The sequence below is a fragment of the Mustela nivalis genome (assembly GCF_964662115.1).
Source record: "Mustela nivalis genome assembly, chromosome: 14".
In the NCBI taxonomy this organism is placed as follows: domain Eukaryota; kingdom Metazoa; phylum Chordata; class Mammalia; order Carnivora; family Mustelidae; genus Mustela; species Mustela nivalis.
The window spans coordinates 65,542,599-65,561,743 of NC_139033.1; the positions used below are offsets into that span (position 1 = coordinate 65,542,599).

The window sequence follows — 19,145 nt, forward strand, 5'->3', positions numbered from 1 at the left end:
TCCTTTCCCCATTTGTGCTCTCTCAAATGAATAAATAATATCTTGGGGGGGAAAAAAACTCAGTTCAGGAATATCCTACTTTAGAAAGCCAGTTAGAAGCATTTCCTCAGTGGCCCCAGGATAATACACTGTATGAACACAGCCTTGTTATAGAATTCTGTTTGTGTTGGTCTCCTCTCTCAGCTTTACAAAACACTTAACAAAAGGTAACATAGGGCAGTGTTTCTCTAATTTATGCCACCTGAATTAGAATCATTTTTAGGAGCTTGCTAAAAATGCCTTCCTAAGCCTTACCTAGCACCTACAGAATCAGATTCTCAAAAGACGGTTAATGTATAAAACTAGAATTTGTAAACCACTGGCCTGTGTTTGGAGAAAGTGAGCTCACCCAGGTTATAATATTCCCTAGCAACTAGGAGCTACAACTCAAACCCCTTACTAGTTTTCCCAAGAAAGCCAAGTACAATGCGCACTGGGTGATTTACACTTCACTGAAGAAGGGGCACATCTTCTGTGGACCGACTTCCCATTCTCCTGCACCCATCCCACCCCCTGCTGTCCTTTTCCTGTCTTCTAAGTCTCCTAGCTTCTAAGTCTCCTTCCTCTACTAGGTGTCTTAGGATGATCTGAGCTTAACCATTTTTTTTTCTACAAAATATACCACCAACAGGATTCTTAAGAACGTAAGAAATACCAAACAATACATCATGACTGTGAATGTGTATCTTCATAGGTGCAAAGCTGTATTTATACTTGCCACCACCGTTTGCTTAAGGAAGCAATCGACTAAGTTATACAGCAAAGAAATACACACGTGTGTGTATTTCAGAAATCAGGTAGGCACTGTGCTTTTAGTTGGCAGAAGTTTAAAAGTGCAAATTCCATAAATAGTTGACTTGTACTATATGCAGCAATAAATTCCTACTTTTCTGTGACATCTGAAATACTTCTTCACTCGGGCATATACTTAGCTATCGTGTGCTAAAATCAAAAGACACCTAACCTAATTTTAAAAAAATCTTAAATATTTTAACCACAAAGGTACATATATTACATTATTAGACCATGCCTCCAAAGTGTGTCAGATCATAAATGTGTTCAGAGTACATAAATATACATTAGAGATGTCTTCCACCATCGGCAAAATCTAATACAAAAATACATTTGACACTCACAAATTAGAACATCTGTGGAAGAGAATGGGGAAGGAGTGCGTGATGCCGACAAACCACACACAGATGCAAACCGTTCAGGTTATATGATTATTTTCTTCATCCACGAGGGGTAAAGAGCAGTTTACACCAAGCTAAGTTTCCAGGCAGATCACAGTTCACAGGTTGGATAATTCATGGCACGCAGGCCAGAAAAAAGTCATGAATTACTCAGCTCAAAAGTGTACTCAGATTTCCGTCAATCTAATGGTACCGTACGCCTGCACTGTGGTTTGGTTATTTTGGAGACTTCAGAATCACCCTCTACCCCATCTCCATACTCTACCACCCTGCTAACACGCATAAACCACAGGGGCTGTCCTGTACCAAAGGCAGGATCAGTTTATAATCAAACTTACTCTCTATTAAAGGGACATGGTAAAGTTGTCTATTCAGTGACCTGGTTATTTGAAATCCTGCAATCTTTCTGGAGAGATACAAACAAATTTTTACAGCAATTAGGATAGGAATCACTTTTTATTTTAAAGTACAGGGCTTTATGTAATCTTTGAGTAGTAAATAATGGTTCAAACAGTATTTGAACTGAAAATTCAACTAAGTACGAACTGAACCAAGAACTTCCTGATTCAGAATGCCCTACAATCATAACTGGGAAGTTTGCCTCATATACTATAGCCTAAGAGAACAGAATGGCCAAGAGCCATATTTTACCAATTCATAACCTTCTTCCCTTAAGCCTTGATGAGATTAGGTATCCAATACTTTTAATACCAATTTTTCTCTTCAGAAAGCATCTACGTGGCTTCTGGATCGACTCATTCACTGAATGTAAGATAGCAATCTTTTCTCTCTGGCTAGTGTCAAAAATCCATGCAGGATTCACACCAGAAAGAAAGTCAATGTGAATAAACATTTTGGAAGTAAGGAATCATGAATATAGTTTAGTCAAAGTCAGTGAGGATTAATTCTTTCAAGGAAATTATCATTCCCTCAAAACCAGATTAAGTAGATTAAAGCTGTCAACATTCTAGCTGCTCCTCCTATGTTTTATTTGGAAAAGAAATATTAAAGTATTAAGATCACAGGAGAACATGCTTCAGCTAAAAGGATATGTAAATGACACCCCAAGATGATACTCTGTAACTCAATATAAACTTTTAAAAGTCTAACCTTAAGCCTGAACCATGTTAGTCACACAACTATGGCAGAAATTCTTAAGTGGCTGAGGTATTTAGACTCTTCCAAACCACAGGTGTGCAGTACTGGACAAAGAGGTAAATTAAATAACAATAAAAAATTAGCGATGAAGGCTTAAAAATTAACTCTGGACTCCTTATACAGAATAACCTGAGCTGAGGAGAAAATGATTAAACCCTGGCAACAGACAGCCCAGCAAATCCTTCACCAGCAAACATTCTGAGGCAAAAAAAAAACCCTACGTTCACTCAAGAATAACCTTTTCGAGAAATTTGTTAAAAGACTTCCAAAAGCTGGTAATTAGACAATTTATCACAAAGAAAAGGAAACTCCTAAGATGTAGGTATTATTTATCTAGCCTATAGACTAGGCTTTCTAATACACTAGCAAAATAGTTCTACTTTTGGTTGTAAAACTATCTATTAGGCCTACCTGGCTGGCTTTCAAAGGAAAAAAAAAAAAAAAGTGTTCATTACTCTGAAACATTTTGTAGACAATCTAAAGAAAAGCATTTTTTGATGACACGTCAGCTGAAGACCATTTGTGTTTTAATAAGGAAACAAAATTCTGGGTTATTAACATTTTTTGAACAAAAATATTCTATCTGCGATCAGGAGATCCGCGTTCTAGTCATCGCTCCACTGCTAACAGGAATCATCAAATGGGACAAGTCAATTCGCCTTTTTGTGCCTGAGTTTCATTGTCTAGACAATGGGGATAAGAAAATCTGTGTTGTGCTGTGCTACTCACAGGTTAGAGGATAAAGTAAAACACTAGAAAGCACTTTTATTTTCTTTTTTCAAAACACAATATAAACGCTATGTCATAATACTGTTGATAATTTTACAGGTACCTCCTAGCGTACCCAGTCAGATGTGTGCTTAAGGTAGGCGTTCCTAGAAGATCACAGGTTGAATATTTAGTCTGATTTTATTTTAAAAATAAATCACAAAACTAAAATGTATGAACAAGGTCACTTAGCCCTCTCCCCAGGTGGTTAGTCATAATTACTAGGATCATCATTATCATTACTTCTTAGCTATGTGTTTAAAAGAGGCGATCTTGAATATGTCAGCCTAACTAGGAAAGTGTGTCCCTGGCACAGGTGGTTTTCAGAAGAAAAGCCGGTCTTCGGAAGAGCTGTGTCCTCTTGCTTTTATTTTAAAGTGCAGAACCTGGTGGGGAGGGACAGAACAGGAACCCCATGTCGTCACTGAGGCACCAATTCCCTCAGAGAGGCCAGAGCAGCATGGATGCGGACATGCAATCTGTTTTCAAAGTCGTAGCCAGAGAAATCCTCCTGTAGGACCAAAGAAAGAGATTTATGGACTCTCTTAGCTAAGCTTTCTGAAATACTGCAGACCACATGGCTTGGTGCATCCCAACATAAAACCCCTAAAACTCCTACCAATGGCTTCCCATCCAGTCAACTTTGTTATTCCCTAAAGCCTCAAACTTTGGGATCATGTTTAACATCCAGGGGAATGTCATTAATGCCGTCTCTGGAAATTTTTCTTCATATTATCCCTGAAATGGTAGTCTTAAATCGTGCTCAATCAAGTTGCTGTTAGAAATTCTTCACTCAAGCCTGTAGTTATGAAAATGAAAGCCATTTTCCCACTCAAACAAAAAGTGTGTTTATAAAGCAGGATGGGCAATCTCATGAGTTTTTTTAGGAGACTGGTAAATTTCACTTAAAAATCAAGTGATCATGGGGCACCTGGGTGGCTCAGTTGGTTGGGTATCTGACTATTGGTTTTGGTTCAGGTCATGCTATCAGGATTGTGAGATCAGGTTCTGCTCTGAGCTTCATATTCAACAAGAAATCTGCTCTAAATTCTCTCCCCCTCCTCTCCTTCTGCCCCTTCCCTCCCACTCTCCCTCCCAGCTCTTGCACTCTCTCTCCAAAATGAATTTTTTTTTTAAAGATTTTATTTATTTATTTCACAGACAGAGATCACAAGTAGGCAGAGAGGCAGGCAGAGAGAGAGAGAGGAGGAAGCGGGCTCCCCGCGGAGCAGAGAGCCCGATGTGGGGCTCGATCTCAGGACCCTGGGATGACCCGAGCTGAAGGCAGAGGCTTTAACCCACTGAGCCACCCAGGCGCCCCTAGAATAAATAAATCTTTTTTTTTTTTTTTTAAAGATTGTATTCATTTATTTGACAGAGAGAAATCACAAGTAGATGGAGAGGCAGGCAGAGAGAGAGAGAGAGGGAAGCAGGCTCCCTGCTGAGCAGAGAGCCCGATGCGGGACTCGATCCCAGGACCCTGAGATCATGACCTGAGCCGAAGGCAGCAGCCTAAACCACTGAGCCACCCAGGCGCCCCGAATAAATAAATCTTAAGCGAAAAAAAAAAAATCAAGTGATCATTGAATCAATTAGTTATTACTTTTACTTTCCAGAAATATCCATCAAAACAATCATCTAACAAAGCTTCTTGAATTCAGACTCAAGACGACATAAGAGAGAGCAAGAAGTGCCCTGGAAAGAGGTAGTAGGTATAGTATTTTTACCTTTGCTTGAAGAAGTAGAGTTCTGCCTCTTGCTACGGTCTATGAATGTAAGAAAAACATTATCTCTTAATATCTACACTGATACGTACTCAAGCAGAAAATGCTGTAAGAGGACAGGTTAATTAAAACAATTCTCAGTAGACACAGAGGTGAGTCAGCTGCTCATTCAAGTTTAATGACTCCATTTTTCTTTAATGATTCTTATAAATTCTCATCAAGGTACTGTTAAGTAATTATGCATAATCCTCACCATTCTGTAAGAGAGAACAACTTACGAAAATTATTATAGCTTAAGATCTTACTGAATAACCTACAATTGATGACAATTAAAAAGTTTACTTGGCCTCAGTAAGTTAGATCTCCTTTTGAAGGCATCAATTTAGTTTTCAAGAAACAGACCAGCCTTGTCATATTTTAAGTATGTATCTTAAGGCTACCTTAAGAGTACAAATTTTCTTAAAGAATATAGTGTTAGGTTTTTCTACCAAAAGTCACCACACACATTTTTCTATTTTAGTAAAATGAGAATTTCAAATAAAAAGACTTCCAATCACAAGTCTATCTTTGGTGAGCTAGGGTACCTGTTTAAGGGTTAAGCTAGAATCATGTTTCTATTGATGTAGCTCAACTTTTATGAAGTCCCTATATTTGAAAGTGGAATTGAACTTAATCAAAATTAGAATTTTATAAAGCTAGTATTATGTAACTGAACTTCTAAAAGAAAGTATCAAGCAAATCCAGTAGCTTTTTTTCTTTTTTAACAAAACTGCCCCAATGTACTTAAATACGCAAAGTAAATGTCAACATAAATTTATAGGATATTCTAAAAATTTTTGAAGCAATCATCACATCATTCTCATCAATCTCACCATAATCTCTATTAAGTTGGCATGGCAGGTATTTTTTATCCTGTTTTAATTATTAGGAGGAAGGTATGAGGTTAACCAGGATCCCACACCAAGTTAAACAGAGAACTGGAACCAAAATGCAATTCGAAGTTCTTCTGCATAAACCACACCACATCATGTCATACCATCCTAAAAAAGGCAATGACTTTCCCCTCAAATGAGTCTGGCTCTAAAAAGTTACATTTATACATCTAATTCCAAAAAAAAAGTTACTTCGCTCAACACAGTAAGACAGGATTAGTAGCTTCTTGGATTCATCCTACATGAAATCAAGGAAAACCAAACCCAAAACAACCCCGCTATGGTCAATCAATGGACTTGAAATGAAGGGCGGATGCTTTGTGCCTACTCAGTTGCACATTTTTGGGGGGGAGCTGAGGAACATCACTTAAGCAACTACGTAAGATCTTACCTCTGGTTTGTCTAACAGAAGACAGCCAAGTTCATAGCAGGCATATGGCTGAACGTATAAGTTATTCTGACGACACAACTCATCTTTAACAGCTCGCTGGAAGAACTGAAAGTAATACAAGTAGTATCAGAATTAACTCCTTTCCCTAAAGTTTCATCACATCTTCAGGAGGCAGAAAGGGGGATTTCTCTTATTTCTGTACTCTAGACCAGATTTTCTTTTTTCTTTGCATCCTTATTTCTTCCCATCCTTCCTCATCCGTCTCTCAGAAGTCCCCTCCATGCTTACACTTCCAAAGCTCTGCCACCCAGCAGTCAGCCCAATTTGCGTTGCTTGTTTTTCCAGCTGATACACTAGCCTCTGCTGATGGTGCTGCAAAAACATTTTTATCTGCATCTCCAAGTCTGAACCTATCATTTTAGTACTGAAAACAAAAAGCCCATAAGCCAAGAACCATCCCTTAGGATGTGTCTTGCTGATACCTTAAGCATGTGATCCAAAACAGGCCATTTAGAGCCGTGTAATAACTATGATGACCCCACAGTGTAAAATTTAAAAATTTAAGACAAGGGCATCAACTCCCTAGGATTTAAAAGTCAAAGGCCTCTACTACTGCACATAAACTCTTTCAAAAGGTAATCAAAAGAACACTGGGGTAAACTTCAAAACAGCCAACCACACAAAAACCTCAGAAAAATCCTTCCAACTATATTTGAAAATAATGAATCGTTCTTTTCCATATACCGTGTACCCCGAAGAACAAGCACGCTTCTAGACCTCACCTCCAGGGCCGCATCCGTCATCTGCCGTTGCAGAGACAAGAAAGGTGAACACGGGGGCACACCTGATCATTTTTGTCTATCTCTAACTGTGAAGCTTCATTCTGTCCCTTTAAAACTGTCTGCATCCTCATTTCCTTCTCCTCTGAGGCTGTCATCTTAATACGAAGCTAGTGGCAGAAAAGAAGCCTGTCTGTAAAGAAGTATTCTAAGAATCTGGAGTCACATTAAGAACGAGGTTGCACTGTGTCAACCTATGGCATCTGCAATGACCTGAATCAGTGTGGTGGATAAAACTCTGGCTGCAGTGGGAGATCTGGCTCTGCTGAATACATTTCTCATTTTGCTTTTCCCTAAGCGACAGCAGCATTAATGGTTTACCTGAACAGCATCTTCTGAGTTTCCTAGACATTTGTGTATGGCACCAAGAAGCAAATACTTTAATCCGATGACAGATGAATCATCCACCGCGTGGCAAGCTTAAAGAGAAGTGAAAACAGCAAGAAGCAGCATATACGGTCTCTTAATCTCTTAAATACCACCAAGAGTTAAGTGTTTCATTGTTCAGTGACTACGGCACAGTTCATAATCCCGCCCAGATGAGGGATTCCTCATCTGGCTGTGAATATCCTTATTCAAGGAAAAGCAAAGATATCAAACGTCACAGCAACAGGAAGATTCGACATTGCCTCCTACTGTTCCTAAGAAGAAGAAACCAATCTGGGAAGCTTACGTACTATGTGATTCCAACTATATAACATTCTGGAAAAGGCAAAATTACGGAGGCAATACAAAAGATCAGAGGTCTGGGTCGGGGTGGGGAGGAACACATGGAGGACAGAAGGTTTTTAGAGCAGTGAAACTATTTGGTATGATACTACCTATAAGAGTGGATACATGTCATTACACATGTGTCAAATCACATGGAATGTATCAAACAAAAAATGGCCCCAATAGAAAACTACACCTAATGACGTGTTAGTGTTGGCTCACCCGCTGTAACCGCTGTAACGGATCCAGCGACTGGGTGGGGGATGCTGGGAGACGGGGAGACTGAGCCCAGGGGGCAGGGAGGGGTGTGACAGATGGAAACTGCATTTTTCTCCTCAGTTTTGCTCTGAACCTAAAACTACTCTAAAAAAATACTTCAAAACACCTCCACATTAATGTCCTAAGCCATACAGTGGGCACCTCTGAATGTCTGTACTGATGCCCTGCACTGGCCATAGAGGGGGGCTCAGACGTGATCCCCCACTTCAAGAAGCTTGCAACTCCTGGGCAGGACATGCACACATGGGGGAAGAGGTTCAGAGAGTTTTCTAAGGACGTGAGAAACACAGTGGAGCCAACAGAGCAGGAAAGGAAGTAGTTGTTTCTATGGACCACCAGAGACCCTGAGATTTGGTAAGGTTTTATAGACACATACACATACATATGTACATATATGTATCTGCACAATCATATGTATGTGTGTGTATAGATGCATGTATATTTATATACACACAAAATGTTCAAAGTTCCAGAACAAGTAATTGAAAGAGTTTGGCAGAGTAGCAACAAGGTAACTGTGAATAACAGACTCTGAACCTACAGAAGCAGGAGTTGTCTCAAAAAGCTAGGCTGGGAATACCTCCACATTAAAAAAAGACCTTGGGGGCGCCTGGACGGTGCAGTTAGTTAAGTGTCTGACTCTTGGGTCTCAGCTCAGGTCACAATATCAGGCTCAAAGGATGGAGACCCATGTCTGGCAGAACCCACTTAAGATTCTCTCTCCCTCTGCCCCAACCCCCTCTAAACAAAACTTTAAAAAAAGATTTTAAGGCAACAGTGTCAAGGAAACGGGAACACAGGTGATGTGCTCATTCAATATTTACTGAAAATCTACTATGTGCTAGGCAGTTCTAGGTGCTTGGAATACAGCAGTGACAAACTAGAAGCAATACCTGCCCTTAAAAAACTAACATTTCGTGGAAAAGCTAGATGATACAAAGGACAAACAAACAAATAAACAAAACATATGTTGAAGAAGTGTCAGTGCTAAGGTAAAAAATTAAGTCAGGAAGGGGTATGGAGGTATGCATGTGTGTCAGAAAGATACCAATTTAAGCCTCAATGTAAAGGTGATATTTAAGAAAGACCTGAAGGAAATGAGTGAAGGAGACTTGTGGGTATTTAGAAGAACATTTGCAGGTAGAAAGAAGAGAAAGTGCAAAGGCACCGGGGTCGGCATGTGCCTGGTGTGTTCAAGAACACTAAGAAGTATGACTAGAGCCTGGTAAGCAAGGGGGGAGGGCAGTGAGAGGCGATAGGGTGGGGGAAGAGGGTGGCTGGTGGACAGATCACACAACACTGGAGGCCTTGGACATTTACTGAATGGACTTGGACATTTACCTTAAAGAAGATGAAACCACAGAGGATTCTGAGCTCCAAAATGACATGGGACTTTGTTTAATAGGATCACTCTGGGTGCTGTGCTGAGGACATACAGAGACTTCTTTACAATGCAAAGGAAGAATGCAGTGCATAAGGGAGGGTGGGTGGGGAAAGGTCTATGTGTGAAACCGCAATACAAGGATGTAAAAGTCCAACCACATGTGCTGTGGGGAGGGAGCTACAAACGGGGACTTGGGAGCAGCTGAATGCATAAAGCTGGGGAGGAGCATTTAATTAATCATGGACTACCAGTTTTTTCTGGAACTCACTATTTCTCTATAAAGATCTGCTCTGTACTCTACACAGCGGAAGAGATTTGGATCATTACTGCTTAACACTGGGGAATGACAGAAGCTAATTAATCGATCTCAAAACTGCACTAATCTTTAACACAGATGTTAAAGAATTAAATGGTATTTACTCAAGAGCCTCCCTTTCCCCAGGACCACATCTTTGCTATTTATTTTGATACCTGGAAAGGGGTCCCAAGAACAATTCGTCACATTAAGTGATAATCGTTCTTGTGCCTGCTGATTACAGCCTATTTTATGGTTGCATTTGTGTCTGAATTCTCTCTACAGGATCTTGTATTTATGCATTTCAAAGAACACTTAAAATTCTGTATTGTTCCTTTGAATTAGACATTTGTAGATATTCTAGACTTGCGTCACAACTAGGGATGGGTTTAAAATTATGCATATCCTTTTGCAATGGACATAGCAGAACTTATGCGCACCCAAGAAAATTTTCTTTCAACCAATCCCCCTTGGGAGGGCTACACACTCTAATTACAGGGCCTCTGCACACAACTTATTTTGGAGTTGTATTGCTTTGATCTCTGGAATATCAACACTGACAAAAGCTTTTTTACTTTTGAAGGGGGACTTTATTTTTTTTTTTTTTGAAATAAGCAAAAGGTGCCTGCAAGGAAGTCTGATGATAAAAGTATGTGATACAATGGATAATTCTATATTTGATCCAAAAGTGTGATTATACAGAAATCTGACAAATTTCCTTCAATGACTAACAAACTAGTTTTGATTAAGTCTAAATATCAGTATTAAGCCTCTTTTGGAAAAGGGCAGCATGTGTGTGAATAAGGATACATTTCTATAAAACCATCCTTCTGGATGTATGCATTATTTTGACATAACGGTCTCATGGTGCAATCGTGCTAGCTACGGGACGTAAATCTCACCATGCTCCCAGGAGGTGAAGCTGTAGGAAAGCTACTCGCTGAGCTGTCCTCGGATCAGGAGCAGGGAGGGACACCTGTCCAGATGGGAGCTGGCCATGTCACCGAGCTCTATCTGAGCACTAGTCTCTTCATGCATAAAATGGCTCTGACGATACTGTCTTTCTTACGTAGAAAGCAGGATAGAGCAAACTAAACAATTTGCCAGGTTAGACAGCATCCAATGTCTGCCATTAAGTACTTAAAAAATGCTATGATATTTCTTTAATCACCAATAAAGCTTTATTTTATTTAAAGATGTCGTTTAGGGGCGCCTGGGTGGCTCAGTGGGTTAAGCCGCTGCCTTCGGCTCAGGTCATGATCTCGGGGTCCTGGGATCGAGTCCCGCATCGGGCTCTCTGCTCAGCGGGGAGCCTGCTTCCCTCTATCTCTCTCTCTGCCTGCTTCTCCATCTGCTTGTGATCTCTGTCAAATAAATAAATAAAATCTTTAAAAAATAAATAAATAAATAAATAAATAAATGTGTCGTTTATTCTTCCTGTGAACTTTTCCTAGCTGCTATAATAAAAATGACTTTATGAAGACATTGCCATAACACATATGGTCCTATGGTTTTCTTTTCTTTTCTTTTTTTTCTTTTTTAGATTTTATTTATTTGGGAGAGAGACAGAGAGAGAGAGCGTGAGAGAGTGAGCATGGGTGGGGGGAGGGGCACAGGGAGAAGGAGACTCCCAGCTGAAGGCAGAGCCTAACTCAGGGCTCGATACCAGGACCCAGACAGCGATCAGGACCTGAGCCGAAGTCAGACACTTAACCAACTGAGACACCCAAGTGCCTTGGTCCTTTTTTTTTTTCTTTAAATACATGAATGAAAAAATCTAGGCTTCTAGTTACATTCCTAGGTATTTATTACAGAGAAATGAGTACGGGATATCTGCAGAAAAGACAAGTACACTTATGTTGTCTACTTAGTGTAGCAGCTTTGCTCAGGATAGCTCAAAACCCAGAAACAAATCAAATGTTCATTACTCGGAGAAAGAATAAACACACAGAGGTACAGATGGAGCCAGAGGACAGAGGGCCACTCAGAGAGTCAAAGGCATGGACCATGGACACCGGCGGCAACACACATCACTCCCACGGAGCCTATGCTGGACAACGGAAGCCAAGCAATAAAAAGTACACACAATCTGAACTTACATGAAGTTCAATGATGGGCAAAACTAATCTGTGGAAGGACAAGTCAGAACTGTGGCTGCCTTCGAGGGGGAGGGGCACCCAAGAAAGTGCCCAGGGGAAATTACAAGGCTGGTGGAAACTTTCCGGATCTTCACCGTGGTGCTGGTGGAGGACAGCATGTACATATCTGCCAAAACTCAATGAACCTTACACTCAGTATCTGTGCATGTTAATACACGTGAATCAAACCTATATGAAACAAAGGGCTATTGTTGGGGAAAAAAACTGTATGCTTTCAGCAACCCCCAGGGCCACAGAATCAGCGACGCCTGGAGTCTGCGTGCCTCCCTGCACGCACGCTGCTAACAATGCAAACGTGTCCACACACTACTGCACTGCCCACACCTATCACCTAAGCCACCGACCGTCCATCACTACACCACCCTTCCAAGAAAGACAGATCTGTACTCTCTGAATCAGGTAATATTAATGAGACACTGAAGGAACCAGGTCCATCACTTTGTTTTTACCTTGACTCATTCTCTGCAGGTTGGGGAGGGAGCAGTTGGGAAGGGCTTTCCACAGGTACAACACTTCGATGGAGGCCAGCACGCACAGCGCTTTGGTCGGAGCCTGCTTCCGAAATCTCTCTGCCTGCAAGCGGTTAGAAGGATCAGGCTAAGTTTGTGCCAACAAATTTAAATAAAAACATATACTTTGGAGATAGCCAAAAATGGTTTGTGTTTGACATGAACAACCTCCTCCAACAAAGCTAAAAATGAGAACGTCTTTTTCTCTCTCTCAAAAATTTGTTTGCTTTCTAATTTTTAATGGATTGGTAGATCTGCCTTTCAGTCATTCTTCAACTCAATCCACTATCAGGATCCGGGATACACTCAGAAAACATTGGGAGCGAACTAGATTCAGTTCAGCTTAAATCAAAGGAATTTGTAAAAGCTGAGTGACAATAATGGACGGGTTTACATGGAAAATGTAACACTAGATGCCTTTTAGTTTTGGTTTTACTGACTTTTTAATTTTCTCCTTAGTTCCAGTAGTCTCGGGGGCATTCCACATTACAATCTAGTTTGTGTTCAAACTAAGTCATTAATATTCATTCATTAGAAACAAACTAAAATCATGCAAAATTCAGGATATGACAAGTTGTCATGTAACCTACAGTAATTTGGCTAACTTTGATTCTTTAAAGGTGTAGACAGAATAAATTAGGAACTTTATCCCTACAATGCCGGGCCCTTTCTGCTGGTAAATCTGAAGCATATTTCTGTTGTTTTTTAGGTCAAAATGTGATGTGCTCACTAGATTGACAACCAATAGTCTAGATCTCTTGCCTAGATTCTGCCCATTTCTATTCTTCTAAAATCACTTAACTCTTTAGACAATGCTTTCCCTCTCCAGATAGGCCCATTAGCTCTGCATGGTCTATAACGCATCTACCCACTCAAACAAATAACTCCTTTAATTACATGCAGCAAAGCAAGCACTTTCCACTCAGAGGAGAAGAGGGACCACGGGAGTATATTTTCTCCCTGGTGGTGAAGCCCATTCTACATGGCCAGTCAGTCACCAGCTGGGATTAGGATTTCCTCAAATTCGCCTGAGGTGGTGTCAGTTACGGATGCTCATTGTAAATACCACACTGGACCCAGAGACTCCAACATACCTTTTTCACTGAGAACTGTTCAATCTGGTTGTTTTTCCTTTTGAAGAGTTTCTGAACTTCTCTGAAGACTATCTGTGCCCCATCCACGTCACCAGTGGCTCCCTGACAAACTGTAAGACACCAATGTTGCACTCCTTAAGTATCGGGAGTGGGGGGTGGGGGGTAGATATCATGGAAAGACACCGAGGTTGATGGTACTTGGAAAATGTTACCAAAGCAAAAATGGGAGCACATATTTTTAAAGATTGTTACACAAAGGCCTACGCCATCCCATTGACTGTCACACCACTGATTCAACAACTATTTCCCACCTAACTGGGTTCCCAGAGCTTTGTGGGGACATAAAGGAAGACCAGTCTTAATCCTCTTGTTGGGTGCTAGTCTCTGATGAGATATAATTCCCAGCTATTGTCACAGTATACAGTCTAGCTGGAGCCCACATGCTCAGAAAGTGGAATAAAAGAGAATTTAAGGAAGAAAGAACAGTAAGGATCATGAAGCTGCCTGATGGAAGGAGGCTACCCCTATGCCTGGAAAGAAAGTCATGAAATTAGTCTTACACGTGTTCATTGGCCACCTACCATTTACAAACCACCATCAAGAACATAAAGAAGAAACACATGCTTAACCCAGAAAGAGATGTAAATTTCAGCTGGAGAAATAAGACCCACACATAGTCCCAGAGTTACAATGTATATGGTGAGAAGAGCCTCAAGAGAAGAAAAACCAAAGTGCTTTGGGCAAAGTTCAGGAAGAGAAGGGATCATTTCTCTTTGGAATGATCAGGAAAACTTTTGAGGAGCCAGGAGTCAGGCTGAGCCTTGGAGGAGGATAAGACTTTGATAGTCTGTATACAATTTTCACCCATCCCAATCCCCAGGCAAAGACTTAATCACATTTCCTTCGCTTCATCTTTGAAGATGAAACTTTACCAGCTTCTCAATTCCAAAGGCACTGAAACCATTTTCAATTTTCTCTTAGATGTTGTCTTTGGCACATGTTGTTTTTCAATCCCCAGCTAGAGGACCTGGTTTCTCCTCCTCTATTTGAGTGCTCCTAAAAGTAGGTGGTCCTCTACTCACAGTTTGGGGCTTGGCCAAGCAGAGCACAGGGCCATTGCATGTCAGAGAATGGACAGCTTTTGGCCAGGCCAAAGCAGCAAAAGCACTGAGACTCATAGAAGGCTGTGGGCGTCAAGGTGATGGGAGAGGCAGAAGATTTTCTACTGGGAATAGAAGGGATTAGGCTGAATGTTTGGTTCCCCTCCACCCACTTTAAATCTGGAGGTGTCTCTGGGTCTAAAAAGAGTCTCTTGAAGACAGCATTTGATGGGTTTTGTTTTGTTTTCTTTTTCCATTCTAATATACTGTGTCTTTTGATTGGGGGCCGTTAGCCCATTTATGTTCAGGGTAACTCTTGAAAGATATGAATTTAGTGCCACTGCATTGCTTGTAAGGTAACTATTACTGTATATTGTCTCTGCTCCTTTCTGGTCTATGTTACTTTTAGGCTCTCTCTTTGCTTAGAGGACCCCTTTTCAATATTTCCTATAGGGATCATCTGTGTTCGTAAATTCTTTTATTTTTTGTTTGTCCTAGAAGCTTTTTTTTTTTTTTTTTCCCTAGAAGCTTTTTATCTCTCCTTCTATTTTCAGTGACAGCCTAGCTGGATATAGTATTCTTGGCTGCATATTTTTCTTGTTTAGTGCTCTGAATATATCATGCCAGTCCTTTCTGGCCTGCTAGGTCTATGTGGGTAAGTCTGCTGCCAATCTAATATGTCTACTGTTATAGGTTATAGGCCTCTTGTCCTGAACTGCTTTAAGGATTTTCTCTTTGTCTCTGAGACTTTAAGTTCTACTATTAGATGATGGGGTGTGGATCTATTTTTATTGATTTCAAGGGGGGTTCTCTGTGTCTCCTGGATTTTGATGCCTGTTCCCTTCCCCAGATTAGGGAGGTTCTCTGCTATAATTTGTTCCAATATACCTTCTACGCTTCTTTAGCTCTTCCTTCTTCTTGGATCCCAATGATTCTAATACTGTTTTGTCTTATAATATCACTTATCTCTTATCTCTTGAATTCTCCACTCATGATCCAGTAGTTGCTTATGTCTCTTTTTTTTTTTCCAGCTTCTTTATTCTCCATCATTTGGTCTTCTAGATCACTAATTCTCTCTTCTGCCTCATTTGTCCTAGAAGTTAGAGCCTCCATTTTTTATTGTACCTCATTAACAGCCTTTTTGATTTCCACTTGGTTATATTTTAGTTATTTCTCCAGAAACAATTTTCTAGTATCTTCTATGCTTCTTTCAAGCCCAGCTAGTATTTTTACAATCATCATTCTGAACTCTAATTCTGACATCTTACTAATGTCTGTATTGATTAGGTCCCTGGCAGTAGGTACTGCCTTTTAATTTTTTTTTTTTTTTTTGAGATGAGTTTTTCTGTTTTGTCATTTTGTCCAAAGAAGAGATGAATGAGGGAACAAAATGCTAAAAGGGTAACAATGACCCCCCCCAAAATATACACTAAACAAATCAGAAGAGACCTTCCAGAAAGTGGTTCTTTTCTGTTCATAGAATTGCTGCTATTCTTTTCTTCAATCTCCTGTTGAGTCTGTAGGTGTTCAGAACGATTTGATAGTATCTAGCTGAATTCCTGAGACCAGATGAAATTTAGGTCTCCTACTCCTCCACCATCTTTCTCCTCTCTCGCAGCATTTCAAAACCAGAAGGAAATGCAATGATTGCTTTGCCAAACCTATCAGGCTATAGATCAGAGAATGTAAAATTCCAAGATAGTTAAAAGACTTGCCTAAGCCTAACCCACAATAAGCCACTGAAAAAGAGTAATGCCTGTTTTAGCTATGCCTGAGGTGCTCCTCAGATCATTCATATGATTCATAACATTTCTACAGTGTCACAGAATTCAAACAAGAGACAGACAGCAGTCATGGCTGCGCAACAAGGTTGCTGTACGTGATGCCACTGAACTGAATGCTTCAACATGGGTAAAATGGTAGATTTTATGTTATGTATGTTTTACAACTGAACTATACCAGAAACAAAGTCCCTGGTGGCAATATTTCTGATACAAGTGCCCCTCCTCTGTAGCTCAGCCTGTCGATAAGTATCTGTCCTTCAGGGCCAACTCCAATGGCAGCTTGCAGGACAGAAGTGATCTGCCCCTTTCCTGGGAACTCCTGACAGAACTTACCATCTGTATAAAACCCCTTTGCAAAAACAGAGATGAGGCTTTCATGCTTTACCAGCTCCTACAAGTGGTTATAATCCTGGCATTTCCAGTATCTGGAGAGTAAATGCTCCCATACACAGCCACACTGTACATTTTTTTTTTTAATTTTTTTCTTTTTAAAGATTTTATTTATTTATTTGACAGACAGAGATCACAAGCAGGCAGAGAGGCAGGCAGAGAGAGAGGAGGAAGCAGGCTCCCCGCTGAGCAGAGAGCCCGATGTGGGGCTCGATCCCAGGACTCTGAGATCATGACCTGAGCCGAAGGCAGCGGCTTAACTCACTGAGCCACCCAGGCGCCCCTGTACATTTATTTCTTTGTGTTCTATGCTCAGTGAAGATTAAAAAAGAAACAGCTCCCCACAACTGACTCTGTGAGTCCATAACACATTAACAACTGATGGCTGGGTTGTTGTGAAGACCTCCGCTTTTCAGTTTACCCACTCCTCAACGTGCCGGGCGCACCTCGGAGGCCACTCTGTAGATGGCTGCCACTGTCCTCTGAGAGGCCTGTGAGTCCCATACAACAACTCTTACGGTGTGAGACACAGTATTCTAACTAGTATACTGAAAATAATCCCATTCAAACATCAGCGACAGAGCTATACAAAAAGGTCTGCACGACGGGGACTGCAGTAAAGAGTGTGGGTGTAAAGGGATTTCATACTTGGTCCTAGTGAGCTCCACTTTCTAAACCTCCAGGACGTGCATACTGGCCACTGTTAATTCTCTTACTTTAAACAGATCAGTTAAGGGACTGGAATGACTCCAAATCCAAACAGAGAAATAGAGATACCTAAAAACTTAAAATTATGTTTGGATTAGTCTTGCACTTCAAGTAAAAAAATCACTTAAATGGCTGGTTAAGGCGAGGTCAGCATTAGAGACAGAAAACGCACTGGGTTTCTTGGGGTCCCACCTTCGCCGCAGTGCTTTTTATGTCCCGCAGGGCACAGACAACCCTGTGTCCACTAGGTGGCAGCATATCTTTATCTCCTGATGGGAAGGACAAAAAAAGTCCATGCCAGCTCATTCAGCTCAGCAATGACAGGTGTTCCTGCTTAACAATGGGCAGTGTTCAAAAACCTCTTGCTCTGCAGAATCAAACTGTAAACAAGCTTAATAGGTAAAACAGGTTTGGGGCAGACGACTCAAAATCTGTACAACTTTGTAACCAGGGCACAGACACTCCAAGCAGAAATACTAGCCCAATTTAAAAGACATGTTCAATTCTCTCAAAACTGTTTAAATTTTTAAAGACTAAAAACCATATTGTAGAAAGCAAAGAAGAGTAAGGGTCAGCTGAGGCTGCTGAGGGCAGAATGCACAGAAACCATCATCCTAATGAGCATTTGCAGGATAGAGCCGGCGGCCAACACAGCCCAGAGGGGGAGCTGGTGCGCAGGCCTGCAGGGTCCCACTGAGTCAGTGAACACCGTAGCAGGCGGTAGTACCACACATGAGCATTCCGGGGAAAAGTGAGGAAGAGAACGCCATGTCCTGCCACCCGCCAGTGCGTGTGGGAGTCAGAACTCACCGAAGTGGGCTACTCACCCGCAGTTAAGTAGGCATAATAGCACTGGGACCACCTGGATTCGTTTTTCAGCCTCTCAAAGGAATCAAATGCATCCTTGAAGTTCAGCTCGATCATGCTGCACCAACCTAGGAAAGAAATATTTTTAGTGGGGGACCCTCAAGTCGTGACTTACACCCCATCCTTAAGCCAGAAATCTGACCCTGCTGATGACCACTGTCTGGGTGTTGCATGTGCACCACGCCTGAAAACCTAAAGATGATCTTTTGTCCCTTAAATATTTTCAGTGTGACCTTTTTTTCCCTTTTTTTAATATAAATTTTTTATAAACATATAATGTATTATTAGCCCTATACAGGTCTGTGAATCGCCAGGTTTACGTACTTCACAACACTCACCATAACACATACCTCCCCAATGTCCATAACCCCAACCCCCTCTCCCAACAACCTCAGTGTGATGTTTTGAGTAAGACAAGGCACTTGTGATTTCACAGCCCATGAAGCTGTTTAGAAGCAGTAGAGTGAGGGGGCGCCTCGGGGGGGCAGTCGGTTGATATCCGACTCTTCGTTTCGGCTCAGGTGGTGATCTCAGGGTTGGGACAGGGAGCCCCGCCTTGGCCTCTTCTTAAGAATCTCTCTCCCTCTGCCTCCCCCCCGCCAACAGATAAATAAATTTTTTTTTTTTTTTTAAGATTTTTACCTATTTGAGAGAGAGGAAGAGAGATAATGAGAGAGCACAAGCAGGGAGGAAAGGGAGAAGCAGGGTCCTGGCTCGGCAAGAGCCCCATCTGCGCTCGATCCCAGGTCCCTGGTTTCATGACCTGAGCCAAAGGCAGCTGCTTAACCTATTGAGCCACCCAGGTGCCCCCCCACCCCACT

The 19,145-nt window shown here is 41.3% G+C and overlaps 1 protein-coding gene across 2 annotated transcripts in view; it reads right to left on the minus strand.

The window, feature by feature from the left end:
- Positions 1 to 1,248: 1,248 nt before the first annotated feature.
- The window catches only part of TTC39C (tetratricopeptide repeat domain 39C), a 106,706-nt gene continuing 88,809 nt past the window's right edge, over positions 1,249 to 19,145 (minus strand). For both annotated transcript variants that reach the window (XM_082698713.1, XM_082698714.1), the window contains exons 8-14: positions 18,285 to 18,392; positions 13,476 to 13,585; positions 12,322 to 12,445; positions 7,366 to 7,463; positions 6,206 to 6,310; positions 4,886 to 4,924; positions 1,249 to 3,669 (exon numbers count right to left, since the gene is read on the minus strand). In XM_082698713.1, the coding sequence (XP_082554839.1) occupies positions 3,580 to 3,669; positions 4,886 to 4,924; positions 6,206 to 6,310; positions 7,366 to 7,463; positions 12,322 to 12,445; positions 13,476 to 13,585; positions 18,285 to 18,392 (674 nt within the window). In that variant the 3' untranslated portion in view covers positions 1,249 to 3,579. The remainder of the gene's footprint in view (positions 3,670 to 4,885; positions 4,925 to 6,205; positions 6,311 to 7,365; positions 7,464 to 12,321; positions 12,446 to 13,475; positions 13,586 to 18,284; positions 18,393 to 19,145) is intronic.